Source organism: Dermacentor silvarum, chromosome 10, assembly GCF_013339745.2.
Source record: "Dermacentor silvarum isolate Dsil-2018 chromosome 10, BIME_Dsil_1.4, whole genome shotgun sequence".
Taxonomy (NCBI): Eukaryota; Metazoa; Arthropoda; class Arachnida; order Ixodida; family Ixodidae; genus Dermacentor; species Dermacentor silvarum.
Window position 1 is genome coordinate 32,380,240 of NC_051163.1, and position 25,244 is coordinate 32,405,483.

General features: G+C 45.6%; 1 protein-coding gene across 1 annotated transcript in view; it reads left to right on the forward strand.

Moving 5' to 3' along the window:
- Window positions 1–25,244, forward strand: part of LOC119466036 (uncharacterized) — a 53,607-nt gene that overhangs the window by 13,268 nt on the left and 15,095 nt on the right. The window contains exons 3-15 of the mRNA XM_037726528.2: window positions 1,912–1,982; window positions 2,693–2,822; window positions 4,703–4,812; window positions 6,281–6,371; window positions 9,267–9,406; window positions 10,819–10,962; window positions 11,312–11,402; window positions 12,190–12,344; window positions 15,341–15,448; window positions 16,177–16,272; window positions 19,050–19,185; window positions 20,931–21,049; window positions 24,198–24,264. Coding sequence (XP_037582456.1) covers window positions 1,912–1,982; window positions 2,693–2,822; window positions 4,703–4,812; window positions 6,281–6,371; window positions 9,267–9,406; window positions 10,819–10,962; window positions 11,312–11,402; window positions 12,190–12,344; window positions 15,341–15,448; window positions 16,177–16,272; window positions 19,050–19,185; window positions 20,931–21,049; window positions 24,198–24,264 — 1,458 coding nt within the window. The remainder of the gene's footprint in view (window positions 1–1,911; window positions 1,983–2,692; window positions 2,823–4,702; window positions 4,813–6,280; window positions 6,372–9,266; window positions 9,407–10,818; window positions 10,963–11,311; window positions 11,403–12,189; window positions 12,345–15,340; window positions 15,449–16,176; window positions 16,273–19,049; window positions 19,186–20,930; window positions 21,050–24,197; window positions 24,265–25,244) is intronic.

Below are 25,244 nucleotides of genomic sequence, written 5' to 3' on the forward strand. Positions count from 1 at the left end.
GTGATAAAAATGAGGTTTGCATACATTATTTGACACGTGTAACACTGTTCGCAAAGGTCGCCTGTACAACTGATCGAGGAGCTTGTAAACGAGTAAAACAACTGCGTTCAGTTATCAGGGCCGCCATAGCAATGGCGGTGATGGAACAGCAAGTTAACAGATGCAAGTACACTGTCGCGTTTATTGCAGGAGCGAAACGCGATAGTAGAGCACCGCACATAGTCTTACAGAGGATGCAAACTTGGCGAAACTGGTCAAAATATAAATTGAAACAAACGAATTCGCATATAAGATGCCTGAAACCGAACCATTTTTTTTTTGTCGCACGGCAGACAGTTATTTATCTCCACTCGCCTACCTGCCCGGTGCGTTCGCTCATGAAGTCGTGCCTCTGCACAGCAGCAGCCGTTCTCCTGCAGCGGAAGCCCGTGCGTCAGACGCTGGCGAAAATCAGTGACGTCATGGCGGAGTGGCACGGAAAGTTCACACCGACGTCGCCACTTGTATCTCGTTTTTACGTATTTTATGACTTACCAAGCCTCTTAGAGCTACGAAAATGACAGTTTTTTATATTGCAGAAGTGTAATTTATTAACGCAGGCTATAACTTGATATCCATCTTTAGCGTCCCCCTTAAGGAAACTAAAGAGAAAAATATATATTGAGCTGTAGCAGTAAATTACGCTGTTTCAATATCGAATAAAGTCACTATTATCGTGGTAAGACGGTCGGTAAGCCAGAAAAAACGAAAAAGAAAACCGCAATATACGCGTCGCGACGCGACATTGAAACGATAGCACCAGCTTGCCGGTGACGTCATCGATATCGACAGTGTTTACTCGGGCTTAGTTAATCTTCTATCAGTAAATATACATTGTATCAAATTCTAAAAGAGCCAAAGACTAAACGTGTAGGAAGTTTAAAGAACGTTTATCGAATCACAACGGCCCGAATGCGATAACGTATACTTTGAAATCCGTGATGTACGTCACGATGACGTACCGGCGCAGGGGGCTACCGCGCAAATAAAAAAAAAAAAAGAAAGAAAGCGGAACTTTGATAACTTTTCTCGTCCAGTAATCGGCATATTACCGCGAAATTACCCGAAAGAGAAGTTTTCGACAAATTGGTCAGTTGAACTAACTTTTTTTCCCTTGAGTGTCACTTGAACCATCTTCGTTTGCTAGGTCTGACTTCTCCGCAATAAGAGGCCTTCTGCGGGGAAGCCAACTTAAGTGATTCTGTTCGTTTTACTGCGGTTTTACGGACAATATGCTTCTTTTTATAAGAGGGATCTCGGGCGAGTGTGTTTTGCTACTGCAACAATGGGAAGCGTCGTTATAAACCGTAATAAAACAACGAGCGGATGCATTAGACGGGACATAAATTGGATAACCTCATTTTTACAAACATGGGCTGAGGAGGTGCAACAACAACAACAACAACAACAACAACACAACAACAACAACAACAACAACAACAACAACAACAACAACAACAACAACACTAATAATAATAATAATAATAATAATAATAATAATAATAATAATAATAATAATAATAATAATAATAATAATAATAATAATAATAAAGTCGAACCCGGATATGTCGAAACCACACATAACGAATTATTGTGTATAACGAATTGAAGCATAATCCCTTTGAAAGTTTACCTGAATTTTTTTTATATCGAATTAGCTACATATCGAACTTTTTTGTGATCCCCTTCGGATGCGATATCGGGGTTCGAATGTAATAATAATGTTTAATAAAGAGCCCAAGTACAGCCACAAGGTCATAAGGAAAGACATTCCACTCCGTTTTTCTCTTAGCGCTTACGGCGTAAATGAGCAAACTATCAGGCGCTCAGTGAGTAAAGGTGTTAAAACAAGCACAACCGTTTACTTTCCAGCCTACAAAGGGTTCTCGGATGTGCTGTCCAAGTCGTTCCGCGTCGACGCCGAGGTTACCCACCTTGGAAAGGTAAGTCGACTGAACATAACAAGAAACTTACGGCCGAAATTTCCTTAAGCGGAATTACAGTGGTGCTAAGCATTCTATGGTGGTTCCTTATTTAAGCGTATAATCGAGTAGGCTTCTTAGGTATAAATTCTGCGATGTCCTTTTGGCTGGAAGCTGGTGGTATCGCGTTTGCAGTCTGAGAGCAGGAGCGGCAGTGGAGATTGGCGAGCGGATGGATACAACCCTCCGCTGCCCTCCTCTTCTGCTCTCGCCCAGTCATAGCAACAACGTGGTACCATACTACCGTGCGGTTTTTAGCGCTTGTTAGACTGTATCTTCTTCAGGATCGGCCCGCGATAACAGTCGGACAATCACAAGAAATCGCAGTTAGTTGCCAAAGAATGCCAAGAGCAATAAAAACTTCGTCTACGGCGATATCTTGAATAGGACGATTTCGTTGTAACGAAGCTTTACTGTAATATTGCTGCGCACAAAGACGACGTTGCGTACTTCGTAAAAGAAGTTGTGCTCGAGAAGATGTCGATGTATATTGTTAAAGCTTGCTGCTGTCGCAGTTCATGACTTGAAAGTCGGAGAAACCGGCGAAGTGCGCTTACATTTTTTTAGATACGGATAGCTATAGAGGCGCAATTAACGAAGCTTCATCCCTCGCACTGACAGAACTGCCCAGCGTCTGTCCTCACATATATCCCACTGTTCTTCTCGCGTAGAATGAGTCGGAGTTTGTCAGGGAGTACCACAACCGGGATGACGGCACCGGTTACATGGAGTTACTCGTCGAAGGAACCACGTCTTACATGTACTACTTCCTCGAGACCGACGAAGAAGTCACCATCCTAGGTGGGTATGATTGAAAACGTTCGTTTTGCATTCGTAAACTGCACGGGAAGTGTCGGTGAAATGGAGATTAGGTGCGCATTTAGAGAGATAGATCGACAGAGAGAGAAAACTTTTTGATCAAACGTACAGATGTTTTTGGCTTGCCTATAGTCGCCTATATACAGAGTGTCTCAACTATCATGCACCAAGATTTAAAAATATGCGAATGCCCACTTAGCTGGACCGAACCGAAGGTAATGTTGTTTGCCGTCGCTTGGAGATACTAAGATATTTTCTTTAAACTCCGCCTAATTGCATTAGTCATAACTAATTGATTCATCTTCTCAATTATTATAATTTAATGAAAAGTGTCAATGAGAATATTGTAGAGCAACATGACAAAATTCTCGATACAGCTGTTTGTTGCTCAATACGTGCTACATAAAAGTGTTCTTCCGAGCGTGAAAGAAACCCGCGAATGCACGCCAATTGCCTCGAGCGGCCAGTCACACGGTAATTTTGCGCGCATTCGCGGGCTTCTTTCACGCTCGGAAAAACACTTTTATGTAGCACGTATTGAGCAACAAACAGCTGTATCGAGAATTTTGTCATGTTGCTCTACAATGTTCTCATTGACGCTTTTATTAAATTATAATAATTGAGAAGATAATTAATCAATTAAGACTAATTAGGCAATCAGGCGGACTACAAGAATAATCCGAGTATCTCCAAGCGACGGGAATGAACATTACCTTGGTTCTGTACAGCTACGTGGCATTTGCATATTTTTAAATATCGGTGCATGATAATCGGGACACTCTGCATATACCCTTCTGCATGTGGAAGGAGATGAAGAATTGAAAGGCCCTAGGAGAGAGAGAGAGAGAAAGAAATGGGGCGTGAAAAAGAAAGTCGGTCATGGTATTTGCATGTAAATTCAAGTTCGATTATTCTAACGTGTATATAGAACTTTCTCAAGCTTGTCGAGCAAGCCAATGTACCGAAGATATGCAAAGAGCAAGTTAAAGAACTGATAAAAATGCTGACGCTGCCTAGAACGACATGGGATGGGACCTAATGTGCGCCTGAGCGTTAGTGGTGCCTGGATAACTTTGTCTGTTTGGCTTTCACGGAGTGTCCGTTCGCTTCTGTAGGCTGGACGTTCTTATAGGATGTACAGCGCTCAACCGTTTCGATAGCACCACATTTGACACGTCATAATATGGTTTAGTAGATCGTACAGAACACCAGAAAAAAAAGAACGTTTTTAGTTTTTGTTAGGACCAAACACCAAGAACCTCACCTAATGTAATCTAACCTAATCTGAAGGAGCGTTTCGTCCTCGGACGGAAACATACCAACGGTAAAACGGAGGACGAAGTTTGGTCTTCATGGGCCTGTATCATAGTGCTCGCGTGCAATGACCTCACACAGTAATGGTCAGTGATTTATCGACGGAGAACTACACTAGCCCTAAGCATCATAAATCTAGCCGTAATAAAGACAATCAACTTATCAATCATGAATAACGTAATCGTAAGTGCGTTCCCGCCCTTCTCCAGCGCCTGTCCTGTCTATGGGTGTGTATTCATTTTGTGGACGTCTGCTTCCCGCAAGAATCTATACTTATTTAGTGTCACGCGGAGCAACTAGCCCAGGAACCTTTGTTTATTAATTGTGTCACGTGAGCTCTTATGAATCATGTCATAATGAGGCACGGCTTACACTGAAATGCTGTCGCGCTATTACAAATTACTCTTCGTCGATTAATTCCGCAACATTTTTGTGTTATTTCTATCTGCGCGTAGCGAGTGCGTGAGAATTTTGCGTGCTTTCATATACGGTGACATCTTAACGTCTTTTTTTTCTTTTTTTTAATTATTCTGCCCGGATTATTTCAGACGATGTATGCCTCATAACCGCTCTGTCTAAGACTGAGGCAGTCGTCGATCAGAAAACCGTCTACATCGGTCCTTCGTTCCAGTTGTTCCACGTTCCGGCCAACGTCATGGTGGGTACTCGATTTCGTTCCTTAAAATGGGGGGAAATACACCGGGTGTTTCGCGTTTTTTTTTTTTTTTTCACCGATGACTCAAAGTATAATTCTTGGAAGCAGCTCAGTAGATACAAAAGGGTTGACTTTTCGGGCGACAGCCAGTACTCTAGGAGTGCTGAAACAGTAGTTTTCGAGAACGGATCGACTACGAACCGAACAATGCCAGTAGAGAATTCAGTCGAGTGGAATATCGAGTACTTTTTGGAATAGTTTTCGAAATAATGAACAGCTGTTTTCACCGTTATGATAAAACGACGTTCGCATCCTAGTATCAATAACGTTAGCAAGTTTCTGTCTTTACATTGCACGTTATGAAGCCTTGCTTTAAACAAATAGACCATTAGGAACAGATATGTAGTATGTTCTTGTATACCAGGGCTCTTCCGATAATGCGAATGATAGCGGTTTAGCCGGTAAAGTATGGCTCCCTGAATGACCGTAGTGTGGGCCACTACAAAACTCCTCGCGTTTTATGTCTACAGTAGTCGTCAGGATGAATTTTATCGCACTTTTTCTCCAGTTTTATGCTTGATCGCACACCGTTGGCGATTCGAAATATTCGAAAAAAATATTCGAAAAATACTCGTATGTACGCATAGTGGCTATTCGGTTCGAAGACAGACTCGAATAGGACAGCATTCGACTCGTTATTTGAACGTTTCTAATATTCGCACACCCTTATATTATACGCTTGCAGACATCATAAACCGCGTATGATAACCATTGACTTGCTCTGAAATTGACGCCGCAAAGCCCAACTTATCATTTTTGTTGCGCTGAGTTTGATACCTCAACATTCGGATCTGTAACACAAAGCAGAGGTCGTTTATGACGCGCTAGAGCGACTTTTCAGCTGTAGGCAGTTCAGCCCACCAATTACCAATTAATTAAATACTGTACTAACATAAGTTTACGCAAATAACATTTCATTGTTTTTGTAAGAATGTACTCTAAATGGCCAGAAATAAAGGTTAACAAGGTGTTCTAATTTTAGTTGGTGTAAAATGGTGTTAGAGCTAATTATTTGCGTGATGGCAAATCTCGAGATAGCGGAACTGCTCAGTTTTGGAGGCCCCAAACTAGAGGGACACTATACCGGCCTCAATTCAGTACTAAAAAAGAAAAAAAAAAGAAAAAAAAGAAGAAAAATTCGGAACTACTTCTAGCTTTCTTTTTTTTTTCGCCCTTTTCTTTTGGTTACGCAATATCACCTTAAATATTTCACGCGAGTTAGCACGAAGGAGCGTTTTATTGCTCGAAACGCCGGTAGCTCCTCTGTTACATTTTTTAGAAAACATTGCTGCGGGAGAAGCGCTAGCTTCCTGGACGGTGCCCTTAAGCAACCAGTTTAAGACGTACTTGTCCAGCATACGTGTTTTGTCTGTGCGCCATATATCTAAAGGCAATCTTGTAAACGTTTCAGAAATACGTCGAGAAGACGACAGTGCGCGGGGTCAGCACCAACCACTTCCAGGGAACCTTTAACCAGAAGCAGTACGACATCTACGTCAGGAGTGAGTACAGCACCTATAGTTTCGGTATAATATAATGCGTGAAAATTGCGCTCGATGATGATTATGATGATTTATTGGCATCCCCTTTGAAACGGGGAGGTGAGTAATAGTCACCTAGCCTGCTTGAGGTACTCAGGTATGCCATACGGGCTTTTAATTTTTAACAGCCGAGCTGTTTAAGCCGAGCGTTAGTCCGTAACGTGCGAACAGAAAATGTGGGCCGATCCTGGCGGTAGTGAAGAAAGGGTCCAAGCGCAATGGCACATACCCCTGTGAACTAGCGAAGCTGAGCCTGCCTAAGTCTAGCTAAGCATGGGTGGGAGAACTTAAGCTTAGTCAGTCATCGATAGCCAATCAATAGCCAATCAGATAGCTAATCAATAATCGATCAATAATCAATAAATTCCGTGAAATACTGGGGATGACTTGATAGTGCTTAGCCTAGCCCAAAAGCCAGGACTAGCTAGGTGCCCATCATCTCCTCTGTCTCTTTAGCACTGCGCCTCCAGTGCCCGCTACGCTAATCTTTTCAACGCATTTTTATGCGATTATACATTTTAATTTCTAGTGCAAGTAATGTCCGCCTCTTCGAGTGGACCAGTTCGTGAAGCTAGAATTGTGCCATCTGCCACAGGCAACCTTTAAAAATGTTTGAAGGTGTTCGCTGAAACACCCTGTACATGACCAGGTAAAACGGTTAGATAGACAGACCGACAGGCAGATATAGACACCGGGAAGTGCATGAATTATCCCAAGAATACTAATCACATTAAACAAGAAAGAAAACAAAACGCCACGTGACTGACTGTACAACGTTAGTGAAAAGCAGGCTTGCAAGCGCGGACACAGATGCAGGAACGACCAGGAGAACGCAAACGCCACTTTGGTTCAGTCATGATGGCGGTCAGCGCACTACGCAACACAAGGAACGATAAAAATCGAGGATGTAACGAGGACACAGCGCTGACTGCTACAACTCGCTCAAATCACCACTCTGTCAAGCCCTTTTTGGTTGCCACTAGTACCCGCGACTGCGCGGCTGCCTATCAGTAACACGAATTCCTATATCGTCTTGCTCAACTTTCACTCGTTCTGACTGGACGATATGCCAAAATTTAAATACTTTGTAATCGTGAAGATTCGCAAGCAAATGGACCAAAGGGTCATCCTGCCACCTTTACTTTTGGTGGCGGAGTCCGCGTAGCGTTCGAACGCATTTCTTGACAGTTCATTATAATTCGAGATATGAAGGACTAGCTTTAGACAACTTTAGAACTTCACATTTTATTACTTCTCGTACTAGGATCGCAGTATGGATCGCAGCTCATAAATTGTGCAATCGCAGTGTTTCTGAACAAGTTACCATTTACTTTTCGCTTAGCCCACGATGTCAAGACGACCCAAGTGTTGAAAAAAAAAAAGTGAAAATGTACTTACTGTTATGTACGGAAACTTATGTTTTCTAGTGTTACTTGTTCTTATGCTCACGTGTATGTGGCTTTGCCTCTGTAGTTACGAGCCTCTCAGCAAAATGTGTTGTTCGGTGTAGATACGCTGTTGCGGTGTACGTGGCTGACGATTGCTATGGTATGTCGCTTTGGCTGTTGCTCTGTATCACATGAATGCCGACCGGTGCCCGGGACCACGTCACGCAGGTTGATGCCTTTAGTACCAGGCTCCTGGATAGCGGCTGTCCGAAATAAAAGTTTATTTGCATTGCATTGAACTACCCTTTGGCACTTGCGTAGTTTCTAAAAAAAAAAAAAACTTTACGAATGTGAATGTTCTCGTATTAAAAAATTTACAACGACGCTCCTACTTTATAAAAAGAAAGCTGTTTAAACCACTCCACGTTTGGCGCTTCAGTTAGTCGTCGTCGTGCTCAGAAAAAAAAAAAAGAAAAAAAAAGGAAACATTAATCTGACTAATGAAAAAAAAAAAAAAACGTCGAAAGCATCATGGCTGCTCGTGGCAGGCTCTTATAGCTATTATCACGGCTGTTATGTTTTAATGTAAAAGAGTGACTTTTTAAATGTTAGCAAGGTTATCTAAAACATTTATCAGCCTCTGCCAAGATCCAGATTACAGCTAAAAAAGAATTCTGCCAGACGAGTGCTCTGTAGGGTGTACCAGCTAACGGTTAGTCAAGGTGTTCAACGAAAAAAAAAAAAGATTAAAAAAAAAAAACACGATGCAACACACGATTTTAAGACCTACGGTGTTCGGGCACGGCCGCTCAATGGAAACAAACCTTGTTTCCATTGAGCGGCCGTAGTTCGGGCGTCGGAGCTCTGATCGACCGACCACCGTATATCTTATAGTTGTAAATTGCATCGTGTTTTTTTTAATCTTTTTTATTTCTTTGAACAGCTTGGCTTAGCTAACGTTAGCTGGGGCACACAGTATATACGTTCATATACATTTATATCCCACGCCGACTCTTTATTATTTTTTTTTCGCTTTCAGTTATTCAAGCCGAAGGTGACGACGACAGAGCGGAGTCTCTGCGTTCCGAATGCACTATTATTAATTCTCAGATCAAATTTATTATTCTTTTACGGTATTCTATTACTCATACTGCACACTTATCTCGTGTGCGTGTGTTTTTGTTTTGTACGATATGTCTTTTATATCTGTTATAACATAACTTATCTTCTCTGTATATCTTGTTTTACATAGCTGTACCTGTTTTATGCGATCAAACCAGATGGTCTTCGCTTTATCTTTCTATAGCATGTACATAGCCTCACGATCAGCTGATGCATTTTAAAGCATTGCGCCTAGTTCTCAAGCACCAAGGCCAATAACGTCGTTCCTGGGCACTATATCATCATTGATCAATACCGATGGATCAACACACTCATCATTGATTGATTGATTGATTGTATCATTCAGCGGCCGACTGGGCGGAGAATGGCGTCAAGAAGGGCGAGGTTCCTGTGCGAGTGGAGATCAACCACGACAAAAGCGACAATCGCACCATCTTCGACTACTACAACTTCGAGCCGTTCACCCCCAAGATTGGCCAGATGAACGTGAGTACTCGTGGGCGGTGCCGGCCGAGCACTTGTGGCGAAGGGACTTTATGCGTACGCTCCGTAAGCAGTACAGCATCACTGATTATAGACTCTCGTTTGTTTGATTGCACAGAGCTCAAATGCATGTTCCACTTAACCGGATCTTCTTTTATGAACGTATGGCGACTGTGACACTGCAGAACATGTTAACATTGCTGCGAGTGCAAATAGCCTCACTTCATTCTAAATGTGAGAGCACTTATTTTGCGTACCTTACCCTACTTTGCTGTATCTAGGTATCCTGTTCCTATGCGACGCTGTATTGGCGTAGAGATGGCGTCACAATACTGTGTGATGCAACTCTAGCATGATGTAGGTTGCTTCAATGGGCGCGCGTCGAGGCACCTCTTGGAAACCATTGCACTCGCGAGGCGCATCGAAGAAGACGAACTGAAGGGAGGCTCGCGACCGGCGGACTGCTGATGTTGGGCTTGTAACGTTCTTCTTCTTTCTGGGGTTTTAAGTGCCCAAACCAGTTCTCATTATGAGGCACGCCATAATGGAGGGCTCCGGATTAATTTTGACCACCTGGGGTTCTTTCATGTGCACTACAATGCAAGCACACGGTCGTTTTTTTTTTTTTTTTTTTTTTTTTGAATTTCGCCTTCATCGAAATGCGTGGTCAGCAGCGCAGCTCAGCAGTAGCCACTGAGCCACTGCGGCGGGTGTGTTCGCCATGCTTGGATTGGGATTAGCGCTCGACACCAATAAACCAAGCGGGAGTGTCTACCCACAGCATCCTAGTCTGACGCGCACAGATTGCGTGTGTCTGAACAGCAATATCGCATCATGACGCTCCGTTATGAGGCCCATTTATTATCACGGCACTATGCTGATATGATGCTCGTGATGATGATGCCATGGTGCTTACCATGATCATTATTATTATTAATATTATTACCAGTAATAGTATATTAGTTTTACTTTCCCTCATTAGCTTTGCGATGGTGTTTCATTGTTTCACAGATTTTTCAACTGCCTTCTTTTTCTTTTTTATATTTACCTTGAGTTTTGTTGTATGTAAGCTCTTTTCACCATTTGTCACTTTTATTTATTGCTTCATATTTTTCAAATTTTATGCACTGTTGTTTTGTTTTTCGGTTTTAAAGCATGCGCGTGCCAGGACTCAAACGTTAAGGTTGTTTCTGGGCACGTTAAATAAAAGAAAGAAAGAAAGAAAGAAAGAAAGAAAGAAAGAAAGAAAGAAAGAAAGAAAGAAAGAAAGAAAGAAAGAAAGAAAGAAAGAAAGAAAGAAAGAAAGAAAGAAAGAAAGAAAGAAAGAAAGAAATAGTCTTCATACAAATGTTCTCGCATTGGCATTCACTGTCATCGACTGATTGGTTCTGCTTGAACATTTTTTTTTAATGCAGCTCAAGACTGGCATCGGGTGCGAGGGCAAGAAGAACCCAGCGTCCAAAAAGCTGCCAACCATTCCCCAGCAGATTTCTTTCCAGTACGAGATTTACTACACCAAGGCAGGCGTCAAGCCCGAACTGCACGTCACCGTGAACAAGGTGAGCAACCACGATTGCTGGAAGGTCCGCGCGGCTTGCCAGCAACTTCCATCTGTAGAGAGTTATAACAAGGTTTGCTGCAGTTTTGCACTATGTACCTTTAACCTAGGTTAGTATTATTGAGCAACTTTACGTTACATAACTCGATTACTCGTTGCGCTTGCGGGACCGTGAAAACTTCGAATAAAGCGATGTATCGTAAGAAAAGATTTCGTTATAACGAGGGTTTACTGCATTTTCGCTTAGTGTTCCCGCTCCGCAAGTTTAAAAATTCGGAGCAAGGTTTAAGTATACGGCTCGATCGCGCACTGCGCTAAGTTAATTATCGCCGCTTGTCGCTTTCCCACAGATCTGGTACGACGGTGCCAACAAGCTCGCGAGGGTGGAACTCTTCCAAAACACCGGAGCCACCACGGCAGAAATCCACGACTTCAACTCAGGTTTGTGGCAGTTACTGTATTTTTTGTTTTAAAGAAATGAAAATTACACCAATGCCTTGTCGTGCCTTCCCATGTCGCCGTCTCATATATGCGCATACTTCTCAATCTGAGCTTGCTTTTGGGCACAGCGTCCGTTTGGAACCCTGTGTTTATTTATTCGTTTCTTTTTGTTTCTTCTTTTTTTTTTCTTTTTTTTCTTTTTGCCACGTCATCTTTTGCCCCGTCAAGTCCTGCACTGCTTAAAATTTCCTGTCGTCTACAGCGAATAATCTCGACGTGCTGGCAACGCCTCTGCATTTCTAACTATTGTTACACCCGCTATATACCGTTAGTGATCAAAAACAACCGGTTCAATTTTGATCTAATTGAGCGGTGAGATTATTTTGAACGGGAGCGAATCAGGAGAGATACGAACACGGAAGAACTTAAGACAGAAGGAGCGTATACAGGGTAGTTCTCTGCTTGCCCTCACAGTAGTGACTGTCTCGTAGCGTCATGGCTACCGCTTGCCACAAACCTGTGCATCTAAAGGTGGACGGTGGACAAGACTCCCATAGTCTGCACAGGCGCCAGATCGCGCGAAAGAAAAAGCTCGGCTGCCTATACCGATTGATTGGTGGTGTTTAACGCCATGAAGTCACGCAGGCTTGCTTTGCATTTTGCTTCGCTGCATTGCCATGACAAGCACAACGTTTGAATGCCATATCCCGCGTGCGTTGTTTCTTGCGCATTGTAATTATGCGTGGTGGTGCTCGAGTAAGCATTCCCTTCCTTCGTTACTCTCTAGGCGTCATGTATCGGTTCGACAAGGAGGGCACCTGCACGATCGACCACATCTCCAAGTCCTATTTCTCCAGGACCATGGTGAGCAGGGATATCCTGACCATGAAGAGTCCCGCCGAGATGCTCGAGCTCGTCGGAGACTTCTACTACGTGGGCCAGGTCAGTGTCACAGCGCTTTCCGCGGTTCTTCGTAAATACAACAAAGGCGTTAGACGCAACGCTTCGCGGGTGTCATGCAAGCCAACCGGTGCTGGGGGCTTTGTTGGTGGTGTCCAAATAGTCGGCCACGCGGCGTCATCGGTCCTTTAAGCCTGATACCTTTGCCCCTCCCCGTAGTAGGGTCAAAGCATGGCCTTCGAGAGCCTTTAAGCCTCATCCCTTCCCCCTCCCCGTAGTACGGTAAAAAGATGGCCTTCGAGAGTGTGGGAACCATCGCTGATGGCTGCGAAGTGGACGCCACTCGTGACGAGGAAGCAGGGACGTTTAGACGACGAGCTCTGTCGACGTCACCGTCATCAACATTTATCAAACTCGGCGTCTCAAACTCTCAACATGAATTTTCAAACTCCGCCTCGGAGAGCCACGGACACGAGATCACGTTTTCGTGAACTGCGGCACCAGCCCGGTGAGATTAAAACCAGGAAAATGGAAATGGGCTCTAGGATGATGATGACGACAGTCATGATATAAGCTCCCCTTTGAAACGGCGTGCATGTACGTGTCATCAAGATGGTTGTTGCACCTTTCCGCCTCGTTCTACTTAAATTTCAATAACTTAAACGTAAGACCCGTCGTGCGCACCGCTACAAGGCAGGCAAAGGCAGGCAAAGAAAAAGATGCTGAGGCTTGGTATGAGCCTTTGAAACCGGCATCCGCCGGTCAAGCGACCCCTTTCTGTCGCCTCCTCCCGCAAGGTGGCGCTGCCGTCGCGGCAAACTCGCGACTCCGGAGCATGCGCATGATGCCATGTAGTGAGCATGGCGGCATACAATGGAAGAACAAGTGGCATCGCTAAATGACAACGTCTTATAGCGTCCACAACGTCTGCAATATATTATAATATATAGATAGCGTCATTCCAAGTTTAATTTTCGACAAATCGCTGTGCAGGATATTCGCACACTCCTTAGAGATTTCAAATCTGGTTTTGTCTTTAGTTCGTAATCCTAATTTTCGGTACTTCGCTATTTAATTGCCATCTGCCAAACTTTACGGTTACCTAAACAAAAACGGCTTTAAAATTTTGTTAACCTAACGCAAACATTTAATCCTCCATCTGCTTGTTTGCCCCTTTAATTTGCAGGTGCGATTGTCTTTGATTGCTTGCAAAAAGAGAGAGACAGAGTTATCATCCACTTCGATCCATGGTGCACATTGCCTTCCACCTTGTGCAAAAAAAAATCGCAGTTTCGCTCGAAAGGCGAAGCATGAGTTGCGATAGCAAATTAGTAGAGAGCTATACAGAGTAAGGATAGTAGTTTTATCGGATGTATAAACTTGGACACACTCGCTTTCGAACTGGATTAACAAGCATGGTGTCAGCGCGGGCAATGAAACATGAATTGATCACACTCGATGACCGCACACAACCGCTGTCAAAACGCTGGCGTGAGCAAGCGCGCCAGCAGTAGCGAGCGAAGCTTTTTGCGGTCTATCGCTTCAACGGAAACTGAGCGGCGAAAGCACAGCGCATACAAAGGTAGGAGCCGTGTTGCAGATCGCTTTCAAGATACGGTGCGCGCGACCGCCCGCCGTCGCCTGTGAGATTCCAGTTCCCCTTGCGCCCGGTCGCAAGATACGCATTTGGTGCCGCAGCACAACGTCGCCCCCCCCCCTCCCTCCCTCCCATCCCCCCACGGCCTTTCGCGCGACGGAAGACGATGGAAAGCGCGCGTCTCTCGCGTGCTTTCACGCGCGCATGCAGCATACAGCGCGGGGCGACGATTTTATCGCCCTTGGACCTTATACGGAACCTTACGGCAACGGCGACGACGACGCCAACGGCAGAAATCCGCTTGGAGTGTCCATGTAATTGCTATCGCAATAATACGTCGGACTAGATTACGCAGAATATTCATCTCACTATCAGGTAGTGTACATGCGGATGTTTATAGAAGTAGTTTAATTATATTCTTGCCATCAGCTTCAGTAAAAACTGACACGAATTTCATCTAGAACGTTGTGTCGTAGGTGATGAAAACGAGTACCTGTCACGTGCCTTTTGATTATCGCGAGTCGACGTGAAAAGCCCGGATGAAGTATCAATATGTCAACCTAGGTACCACGCACGATCTTAATGCCTGTGTTTAAACAAAGAAAAACTATTTTTCAAAGAAACGTAGACAAGACGGTCACTTTCTCCGCTTACATGAAGGTGCTGGCTTCGCAGTATCTAGCCATGGTATTAAACAAAAATTGGTCTTTCGTGTTCGTGTAACATAGCCTGTCGTTGATAATAAGAATCGGCTTGAAAAGCGATTACGCCCATGAGCTACATGTTCGAGTCTGAGGAGGGTGTACTAAATGTCAAAGAGGTCGGCCCGAATCGCTATAGCCTGCTGCTACTTGATTGTTCACAGTTACCGGTTTAAAAGTTACAAATTTAGGCAAAAGTCTGTCGTCCAAGCACCACTCTTGGCGACTGACGAGAAGCCGGTAAATAATCCACTGACAATTGCAGCCGACTGTATAATATGCATTTTTTTTTTCGCATTCTGCAATGCCGACCTCCTATGCCATCGTAGCTGAGACCGACGAGGACCTGTAAAAACGGCTGTAGCCTGAAGTGCTGTTCGTACAAGTGCCACTGAGCTGTGATAATCTGCAGTGATAGTGACCGGCTGTGATCGTGTGTGTGTGATGCCTGTCTCTCTCTTCTACTTTTATATACATATATCTCCCTCTTGCTCCCTAGTGTAGGGTAGCAAATCGGATTTTCCATTCTGATTAACCTCCCTGCCTTTCCCCTTTCTTCTGTGTCTCTCTTCTTCTCTTCGTGCTCAAGGGTCTTAAGGGCATTACTTAAGCTGCAAAGTTGGCATATATAGACTATTTAGGTCCTTGAAAACACTGACACGTACACCGAGTTCAGTATGAAATGACGTATTTACACGTGACCGCATTTTTACTCTTCTTTGGCGCCTGTCCACCCGCAGGCCGTGATTCGCGGAGTAGCCAGCGACATCTGGGAATCTGTGAGACAAAACGTGACCATCGAGGGTGAACACTACTCGCGCTTGGTCACCACTTTCTACTTCACTTCGGTAAGTCACGTTTCGTCACGATATGTCAAGTAATTTAAAAGGCTGTGATAAGGAACCGACGAATCGCTATATACTCGGGCACGCACAATCCTGCAAGTCGTTATTATGATTATCATTATCTAGTTTGTATGCATGAAAACGGGGCAAACGAGAGCAAACTCTCGTTTGCGTGGCCTTTGTGCTAGAAAAATCAGCTGAGCAGTTATTTTGAACCGTGCTGAACTTGTAATCCTAAAATCTGAAGATAAATACAGGATGTCAGTTCCTATCGTGCATTGTTCTTAAAATATATTAGTAAAGTAAAAAACAGTGTACACGCTTCTGGGAAATTAACTGCTAATTCTTCACCTGCACGGCACTGTAGAAATGTGAAACATTTCGGTAGATGCGTTGAGCCATGTTAGCCTATACGCCACGGTGTTCTAAAAGTACCTACATTACTCAGAATTTACTCGACAGTTAGCGCCAAATTTATTGACATTGGAGATAAATTTAGCGAAAATCTAGCGACATCGTTCTCAGTTTAGCGACACGCTCGGAAAAAAGATGGCAACACTCACTGATTGATTGATTGATTGGTTGATTGATTGATTGATTGACTCATTTTAGGGTTATTATGTTGTGTGTTTTTAACATGGTACGGTATGAGCATTATAGTTTTACCCTCACAAGCGGCCATAGAAACGCATGCCCTTTGGTGCACTGTTTTCTATTTTTTTTCCCCCCAGCTCCAGTGGTTTTCAGCGGGAGCCCAGCTTGACAAGTTTGTCCCCCTTCGCCGCGAAACAAGCGGAATGCAAGAGGACTACCTTGGCACCTGGAAGGTGAGCGCATGGCGACGCGAAAGGGTTCACGTAGACGGGAGTTTCTCAAAGAAATATTGGCACGGAACTGCTCCCCCCCTTGCGCGAATGAGATTCTGTCTTTCCGTTTTGCAGCGAATCTGTTCATGGCTAGGCTTCCGTGCATTTTTCGTGCGCGTAAACAAAATTGTCGGCCGATCCTGGTGATAGCACAGAAAGGGTCCGAGCGCAATGGCACATACCTCTGTGGACTCCGGGTGGTCGACTCCGGGACCTGTAACGCGCGCCCTCGAACTAGCCTTGTCACACCTGGGACCAAAAGAAGTCCCAGGAACAAGGGTACCAACGGATCTTAGCCCAAAAGGCCGACCCTCGTCGGCCATGTCTACGTTTGCACCGCCCACTCTTTGTCGGCGTTCCAACCGCTTGCGTGGCTAGTTTCCTGCCGCTCTCCCGGGGCGGCGGCACCGTCGCGCGTGTATATAAGACGACGGTGCCGTTGTCAATTTTGAATCTCACTTCTCTCGTCGTAATGGGGAGGCGGCGTGTACAGTGCGCACTTCCGGCGACGATTGCTTTCTCGTGTCTGTTCCTGCCGTCGCCCTTCGTAGGCGCGTTGCTCCTTGGGAGTTAGGACTACTGTAAGCGGCCTCCACATTCTGTGTCTGCGTCGTGCTCTAAACAGCTTCGCTGGTTACCCCCTTCACAGAGTGGAATGGCTCATTATTTTTCTAGATCTTCTTTTCATTTGTGCCAGCATCCTCGATCATGCGCGGAAGGAAATATATGCGTAGTCTTTATCTGCACGGCTACATTGTCCCTTGACAACAATGTTAACAAAGAGGCTTGAGAAGAACCTAAGAACCGCGCGACCTGCGATGGGATGAAAAATTATATGCGCTGCATATCAAGAGTATAAATGGGAGTGGCCGGTATTTTAATGCAGCTGTGTAATGCGTAGGGCAAATAACCTGTCCTGTATCGTAGAGTAACGGAAGCGGTGGTTAAGAGGAGGGAGGTGCAGTCGAGGGCGGTAGGAATGCTAAACGAAATTATTCGCGCAATTATTTTGACGCTGGGTGGAGCAATAACTCTGAGATTGTTTGGAAGAAAATGAATCTATTATTAAAACAGGACTCCGAATAAGCAAGAAAATGTTGTGATAAAAACGGCCTTGTCATTCAGGGAGCGGGAAACAATCTGAAAAAAATTGAGCCATTTATTTGTGAATATTGTCATATATATCGATCAGCGTTCACATTCTCCTGAAGGGGTAAATTGCATTAAAAAGTAAATTATGAGGTTTTACGTGCCAAACCCACGATCTGATTATGAGGCGCGCCGTAGTGGAGGACTATGGAATAATTTAGACCACCTGGAGTTCTTTAACGTGCACCTAAATCTAAGTATACGGGTGTTCTAGCATTTCGCCCCATCGAAATGCAGCCGCCGTGGCCGTGATTTGATCTCGCGACCTCATGCTTAGCAGTCCAACACCATAGCCACTAAACAACCACGGCGGGTAAGCGCAAACGTAACTGGAACGCCAATGCATTTCTCCGCAATGTTCGGGAATTAATATCTCGAAACTGGTGCCATCCTGAGAATTAGTTCCTAGTGCATCCACCTTGCGAATTCCACGGCTAGAATTTGTAAATTGCAACACGGGCCATAAGTCAATATGTTAAAAACCTAATCGGTGATTTTTTTTATTACTCGATTATGCATTTCAATTTTTTGTGCAAGTAATGTCCACCTCTACGAGACCAGCTCATGAACTAGAATTGTGCTATCTGCCACAGGCAACCTTTAAAAAAAAATTTGAAAGTGTTTGCTGAAACACCCCGTATTTATGACCTCTACTTGCAACATGCGATGTTTCCATCTCTAATGCGTAAATGTTGTAAATAATTAGAAGAGCTTGTTTTCCTTTTATTTTGTCGCCAATCGTTAGCATTGCCTACTGGAAAGACAATCAATATTGAGACACATACCGCTCACGTGCTTTTCACGCGCCGTTGACAGAAGACTGTGCCGAAGGGGTCACTGAAGCTTTTTTTCAGTGTCAAAAAAGCACGCAAAGTAATTTGAAGTAAGGTGAACATACATCAGCATATTCATTCTTAAGGTATAGGCTATCCATTCATATAGTTGGCTACATTCCCTCTTTAAAAATATAATAAACTTTGTCCTGTGTATATATTTAAATATATTGTGTCTGTGCGTGGTGTTCTCAGCTGAAATTAAAAAAAAAATGTTAGAGTGAGGAAACACGGATAAGGTAGCCGCCGCTGGTGCTTCTAATGCGCTTGTCCTCCTATTGTCAGGATTTGCCGAAATAAACCGAAAGTATAAATTAAAAGCCGTGCACATCCGCGCCAACAATGGTGCCGTAAGCTTTTAGCCACAACAAAAGTGAAAATGTGGAGGCAACGCAAGAGAATCCTCAAATTATATGGGTAACAGAACTCCGGTAATGACAGTTGAGGGGGGGGGGGGGGGCTAGGCCACGGATCTCTGGGGGGGGGGGCTCAGCCCCCCCCCCCCGGGAATTCCAGAGGGGGCTCGAGCCCCGGAGGCCCCCCCCCCCCCCCCCCCCTTAGTCGGCGCCTATGCGCCCGTGTGCTTGCGTTGTAGTGCACGTTAAAGAACCCCAGGTGGTCAAAATTAATCCGGAGCCCTCCACTACGGCGAGCCTCATAATCAGAACTGGTTTTGGCACGTAAAACCCCAGAAAGAAGAACATGGGGAACTATGGGTGCAAACGCATAAGCTCCGACGTCGTCTCTTATGCGCAGCCGGAGTCCCACGCCGTGAACTACTTCGACTTTGTCGAGGAGGACAGGCTGGACGAGACGTTCGTGTGGAACTTCGACATCAGGGACTGCGCCGTAAGCAAGGACAGGAAAAGCTACCTGGACCTACTCTTCATAAGTGAGTGAAGATACATTTTAGGGTCGTATGATATCGAAACACCCATTTCAAAACTGTCACGTTGGCTTTGCTTGCATACATGTATGCCCGGAATATGAAGGCGTATGCCCAACATTAAAAAATGGCAGTTATGTGTTCAAAAATATTTACCGACGATTACGATACTTCCTATAATGCGAATGTTGAGCGCAGCTGTTTAGGTGTTTTGAATTTGCGATATATTGCGCCAAATAATTTGATTCTGAACGACAGGGTCCTCTCGGCGGCGGCGCTGAGCCTCTGCTATATAGGGTGGCTCGTAGTCACCCTACCGCTGCTCGGGCAGCTCGTTTAGCAGCAGCGACAGACGAAGCATTTCCACTGGTTGAGTCGCTCATTGTTCCGAAGAGCACAAAAACGCATTGACGCGCATTATCTAGCGGCGGCGGCGCAGGCGAAGTAGCGCATGCGCAATGGGTCAGAAGCACAAGACAGCGCTTTGTTTCCGTATATGATATCGGTGGATGCGCTCGCCGCATGCCTGGTTGCCGCCGTGGAAGCTGTATCGTGGGGCACTCCCCTTTCCCCTCGCCCTTTTGCCATACCCTCCTCGTCTGCTTCCCTCCTCGCGCTCTCTTCGCAATCGCCGACGTTTATCCCCTGCTGCGCTCCACGTTCCTTCTTTCATCCTTCGCTGTGTTCGTTCACTCGGCTACGCCCAGGGACGCCGGCCGCCGCCAGCGCTCAACGCAGAAACGGGCTCCTAACTAAAAGCTGCGCTGTAAAAAGGATGCAGATACCATCGGCGATGACTGTCAGTGTAAGCAACTAGCTCGGACAAATGAACGAGAGTGAGCGACAGTGCCTCCCCTCATTCCGGCCCATCCCCGCAACTGAGTTGCGCGAGAGGTCACAGCGCGACGAAAATGGCCGAAGCGCGAAGAAAGTTAATCGCTTTAAACCTCGTTGTACACTGACGTGCCTCGTAATTTAGTTTATTCCGCAGGACGTTTGCGAAAACTGTATGTTACTGCTCATAAACGTACCTATCAAAATTGACTTTCTTTCTTCTTCTTTTTTCTAAAATGACGCGCAATTCCTTCCTTTCTTCCTTCCTTCCCTCCCTTTCTTTCTTTCTTTCTTTCTTCTTCCACTTTTGCACCGTGCGTTTGCATGCTTAGTGACTTCATGACATTCATTGTAAATACGTAAACATTTCAGGTACTCAGCGAACAATGAATGGGGCTGCGTAAAACCATTGTTGCTGCTGCGCGCTCGGCGTTGTCAGGACGCAGTCAGGAATCTAACCACCTCCTTCTGTCCTGCCTCGCGGGAAAAACCGATGTATTGCCTAAAAAAGAAAATGAAAAAAAGAAGAAAAAGAACGCCCGTTTGAGAGAGGGAGAGATTTATTACAAAAGAAACGTTGAAAGGTCGGCCTGCGACCTGAACTTTGCTGCGGGTGTAAATTTTCGGCAGCGACACGATTCCGCCACTGCCGAAAAAGTACACCAGCAGCGAAGATAGAATACACTTGGTTACTGCAATATTAGCTGTGTTTGTCTGGTTGAGCTCCACGCCACGAGGTGGCTGCACCGTGCAGGCCGCTCACGTTGACGCCTGCGTCCCTCCGCTAAAACGCCCAGTCCGCCTGCGTTTACCCGAATACCGGGCACGCTAAAACTCCCTATTGTCGGCTACGCACAGAACAGTTTACGATTACACGCTGAAGCAACGTATACGGCATCGCATCGGCGTGCACGCAGGCGACAAGAACGTGAGCAGGCGAGCCCTGTGGTCCAACAGGAACAAGCTGCTGGAGACTGTCTGGGAAAAGCTCTACACGCTGCCACAAATCTCGCCTCTTCGCATCCCCAAGCCACAGGTGAGCGCAGCCGTCGAGCCTCTCGCATTTCTCATCACATCGAACTTCTGCATTGGGCCCTTCGCGCATGCACTCGGCATGTTTCCGTATCGCCAAGCTGCGTCTGTGAACAATTTGGGCGCTCCGACGTTGTATAGCATTGCGTATGATGTCCAAGAGTGGGAACGTACCTCTCGGACAATATAAATTGATATATTACATTAGTCCCAACAACAGTCCAAACATTAGTCCCAACAGATGTAAGACACCAGAAGGTCACTGGCTATTTAAAAATACTCTGTAGACATGGATCACAAAAAACTGTTTGTTGACATTCTGTAGTATATATATATATATATATATATATATATATATACATACTAATGTTTACATATAGGCTATGTTCTACGTATATGTCGGAGTGAACAGACCTATTTCCTAATCCTGTGGACCACACTAGACCAGGGGTCCTATGCTGTAAGTGTCCACCTATATATAGTGGACGTGTCCACTTTGTCTGCTGCTGAAGTGCTGATTGGCTGGGGGTTCCTCGTCCTTCTGACGCGCGCCCCAACCCAGCCAATCAGAAATCCCCTCTCCCCGCCTCAGAAGAGACAGACAATACGAGCTCACTGATTTGCGTTTTTGCGCTTACCAATCGTTTGTTTTTGCTCAAATTTCTTATCTAGATCGCATTTCATTGTCCCGATCATTCAACATAACACTTGGCACAGTTACTTGCTAGGTTTGTCAAGGAAGCAAATGCGAAGTTGCCTTCATCTGCGCCCCTCGCGGTGATTGATGTCTAAAACACGGCGGCTATGACGTTACTTGGTCGCTTCCGGCATCTGTAGCACAGCGAAGCTTGACCTTCGAGATTGGTTTCCGTTAATCGCTGGGGGTGCGATGTGGAACACCAAAAGGGTCGCAGACGAAAGCAAATGCGCATCGTTTTTTTTTTATTGCGATAGCAATTATATGGACACTCAAAAGCAGATTTCTGCCGTCGGCGTCGCCGTCGCCGTCGCCGTCGCCGTGAGGTTCCGTATGACGTCATTTGGAGATGAAATCGTCGCCGCGCGCCGAACGCTGTATGTGCGAGTGAAAGGGCGCGAGGGGCGCGTCTTTCACGGGGAGTGAACGCACGGCGGAGAACAAACGCGCGTTCTGCGCCGTGCTCGCTTAAGGGCTGCAGAAGTAGGCGTCTCTTTTCTCCTTTACAATCACCATATATGTAGAGCAAACGCGCCTTCTTCGGACGCGCGAGAGGCCGTGGGGGAGGGGGAGGGAAGGGAGGCGACGTTTAGCTGCGGCACCAAGTGCCTATTTATATCAGAGGCTCCAGCAACAGTCACCAACGCCGCACGCATTTTGAGCTAACGCGGGCAAAACGCCGATGGCGTCGACAACAGTTCTGCGTGTTGTTGCTACCAAAGCCGCTCACCTTACTTCGTATGACATTGCTGTGTTGCTATCGCATTCATTGCTTCGCCCTTAGGGCGAAACTGTGACATTTTTTTCAACACAAGACAAGCAACAGTGTCAAGTTTTATATTGAACCACCCAGTCCATAAAATACGATCTTGCTGCAAAACTTGAGTAGGAATGAAGTAGTAGTAAGCGCGACATCTTTTTAACCGCGAAGCTGTTAAAGGCTCAGTCCCCGATGGTCGTGTCCGCGTGTAGAAAAAAACTCTCATTGGCCGTATGATGTACGTGCGAGTGAAAGAACGGGAGGGAGGGAGGGAGGGGAGGCGACGTTTAGCTGCGGCACCAAATACGTATATTGCGACCGGGCACAAGGGGAACTGGCGACTCAATCACAGTCTGAGCAGATTTAACATAAAAGGCATGCGCTGCCGGTGTTTTGTTCAATGACATTTATTTATGGGCTGTCATTCCCCAAATTCTGACGAGCTGTATAAACTTGGACATGTAGCAGCACCAGCAACGCGCAGAACTGTTGTCGACGGCAGCGGCGTTTTGCCCGCGTTCGCACCGAACGCGCGCGGCGTTGGTGACGTGTTTATGAAGAACGTGCCAACCTTTGCCGCACACCCTATGGCTATAGTGCCTTCTATATGGCTGTGTACCTTAGCGACCATAACGCCATGGTCCCTGCGGTCACTAAATAAATGAAAACCACCAGATAATATATATTTCTCATTCTTTAATAGTTAAAATAACCAATTTCACCATCATGCCTAATAGTCATAATTTGAAATACATAATTCCCAACATATAGTACAGCTTCGCTGGTCTTCCATCTCCACCCCAGTGGAAGGGCTGACAAGTTTTTTTTTAACGCCTTTAACATCTTATAGGCTAATTTTGTTTTTGCCTGAAAAACAAATTTGAATTGCAGTTATAAATGCTTGTATATGTGAGGCGAGAACATCCACAGGCACTCCAACACCATTCGCTACCCCGGATCATATTTGTAGACCCGCTTAAAAAAAGAACTTAAACGGGCAATGCCTTTATATTCGCGTGGTCTTGTACTGTTGCCAGGTGTACCGTCTCGCATCTTATGGCAGTCCGTAAAACAGTCGGTGGCGACTTCAATTTATGCACCTGAACAAATGCAGCCGCACGAGTTTCTTGGAGTGTTTAGCCTCGTTAGAAGCACCATGCGCATTTTTAGAGTTAGATACGGCGACTTGCTGACGAGCTTTTTGCTGGAGGACCACACACAGCGTCAAGATAAAAGGATTTCGGCCGTTTAGGCATCCTGTTCGAATTTATGAGCTCAGATTCGGTATGTCGCGATTTCGCCACACCAACTAGAAGAGGTTAAGATAAAAACGCACGGCATTAGGCGCAGTTCTATGAGAAGGCAAAACGGTCTATGCAAGAAGTCTACAGCTGAATTTAACTTCATAAAAGGCAGGCGTAATTAGCACAGTGATTGACGTCTTTGTTATACGCTCCTGAATGGTGAGCACTCGGTTGCGAACACGACTGAAACCTGAGTGTCATAGTTTTGGCATATTGGCCCCATTAGGCGGAGCTCTTGTGCGGAATTTCTCTGCCACGTTTCGTCTCGACCCTTCTAACAAAAGCCAACTCCATAGGCTGCTCACTTTCCAGCCAGGAGTTTCTAGCCACGATAAACATTAAGGGAGAGGGAGTGTCAGAATTCAAATACTCTGTTTTTTATCCCGTACAGATTGGTTTCCTCGAAGACAACAGCATTCACGTCGTCGCGCAACTGCTGCCGTCTCCTGATGCAATAGGTGAGAAAAAGCACGTCATTGCCTCGGCCCTGCATCTGACGTATAAAGCCTGTTTCACGTGCATGCGATTTTGGCCCCGAAGTGAAGGCGGCGGCCGTCGCTGGAACTAACCTCCTTGCCCAAAACCTGTTTTTCGAATCGAGATCGAAGCATTGCCTCCGAGATTTGAGCGATCCGGTTGGTTTGAACAAAACCAGCCGGTGCGCGCGAATCTCGGAGGTCATGATCGAAATGTTTTTGAAAATTCGCGAACGGCAACAGCGGCGACCAATGATGGAGCGTCCGCGAGCAGTGACGCGAGGAACACGTGACAGGGGCGGTGTCGGCGCGCTCGAGCTGGCGACGCTTTCCTAGCAGACGACAGCCAGCGACGAAGTGATGGAAGCTTCCATTCGCGCGATAAACAGGCTGTGCATGGTTGTGCACTGTGCACTCTCTATTGTTGCAGCCAAACGCATTCCGCGTATGCCCTGGGCGCGCTAGCTGCGCATGCGCCGTCGCGCGCAACAGCATGATAAGAGCGGTGGCAGCGTTATCGCACCACGAGGGTCCGTCTAATTGCCCCCGCAATAAAATGTCGAATTTCATGCACGTGACCAAGAATTCGCTGATGGCTGGTCCTGCAAGATATGCGAGGCGCGTGTGATGTACCGTGCTTCACGACGGGTGGTACTGAAAAGGAACTTGTTGTGAAGGTAGTAGCTAGCAAAGCGTCGACGAAAAGATCGTGATAGGGGAGGCCGGATTCTAACTTCTGTACAGTCAAACCTCGTTATAACGAAACGGGATGTAATGAAATAATGAATATAACGAAGTAATTGATATAACGAAGTAATTCTGGTTCAACTTCTTTATAACGAACTTTTACGTAGCAGCACTGGTGTAATGGGAGTACGTATTGAATTAACTGTGCATCACGGTTTTGTACTGATTCTAGAATGGTTTGTCTGTAACCCGGCACGCATAAGAACAAGGTATCG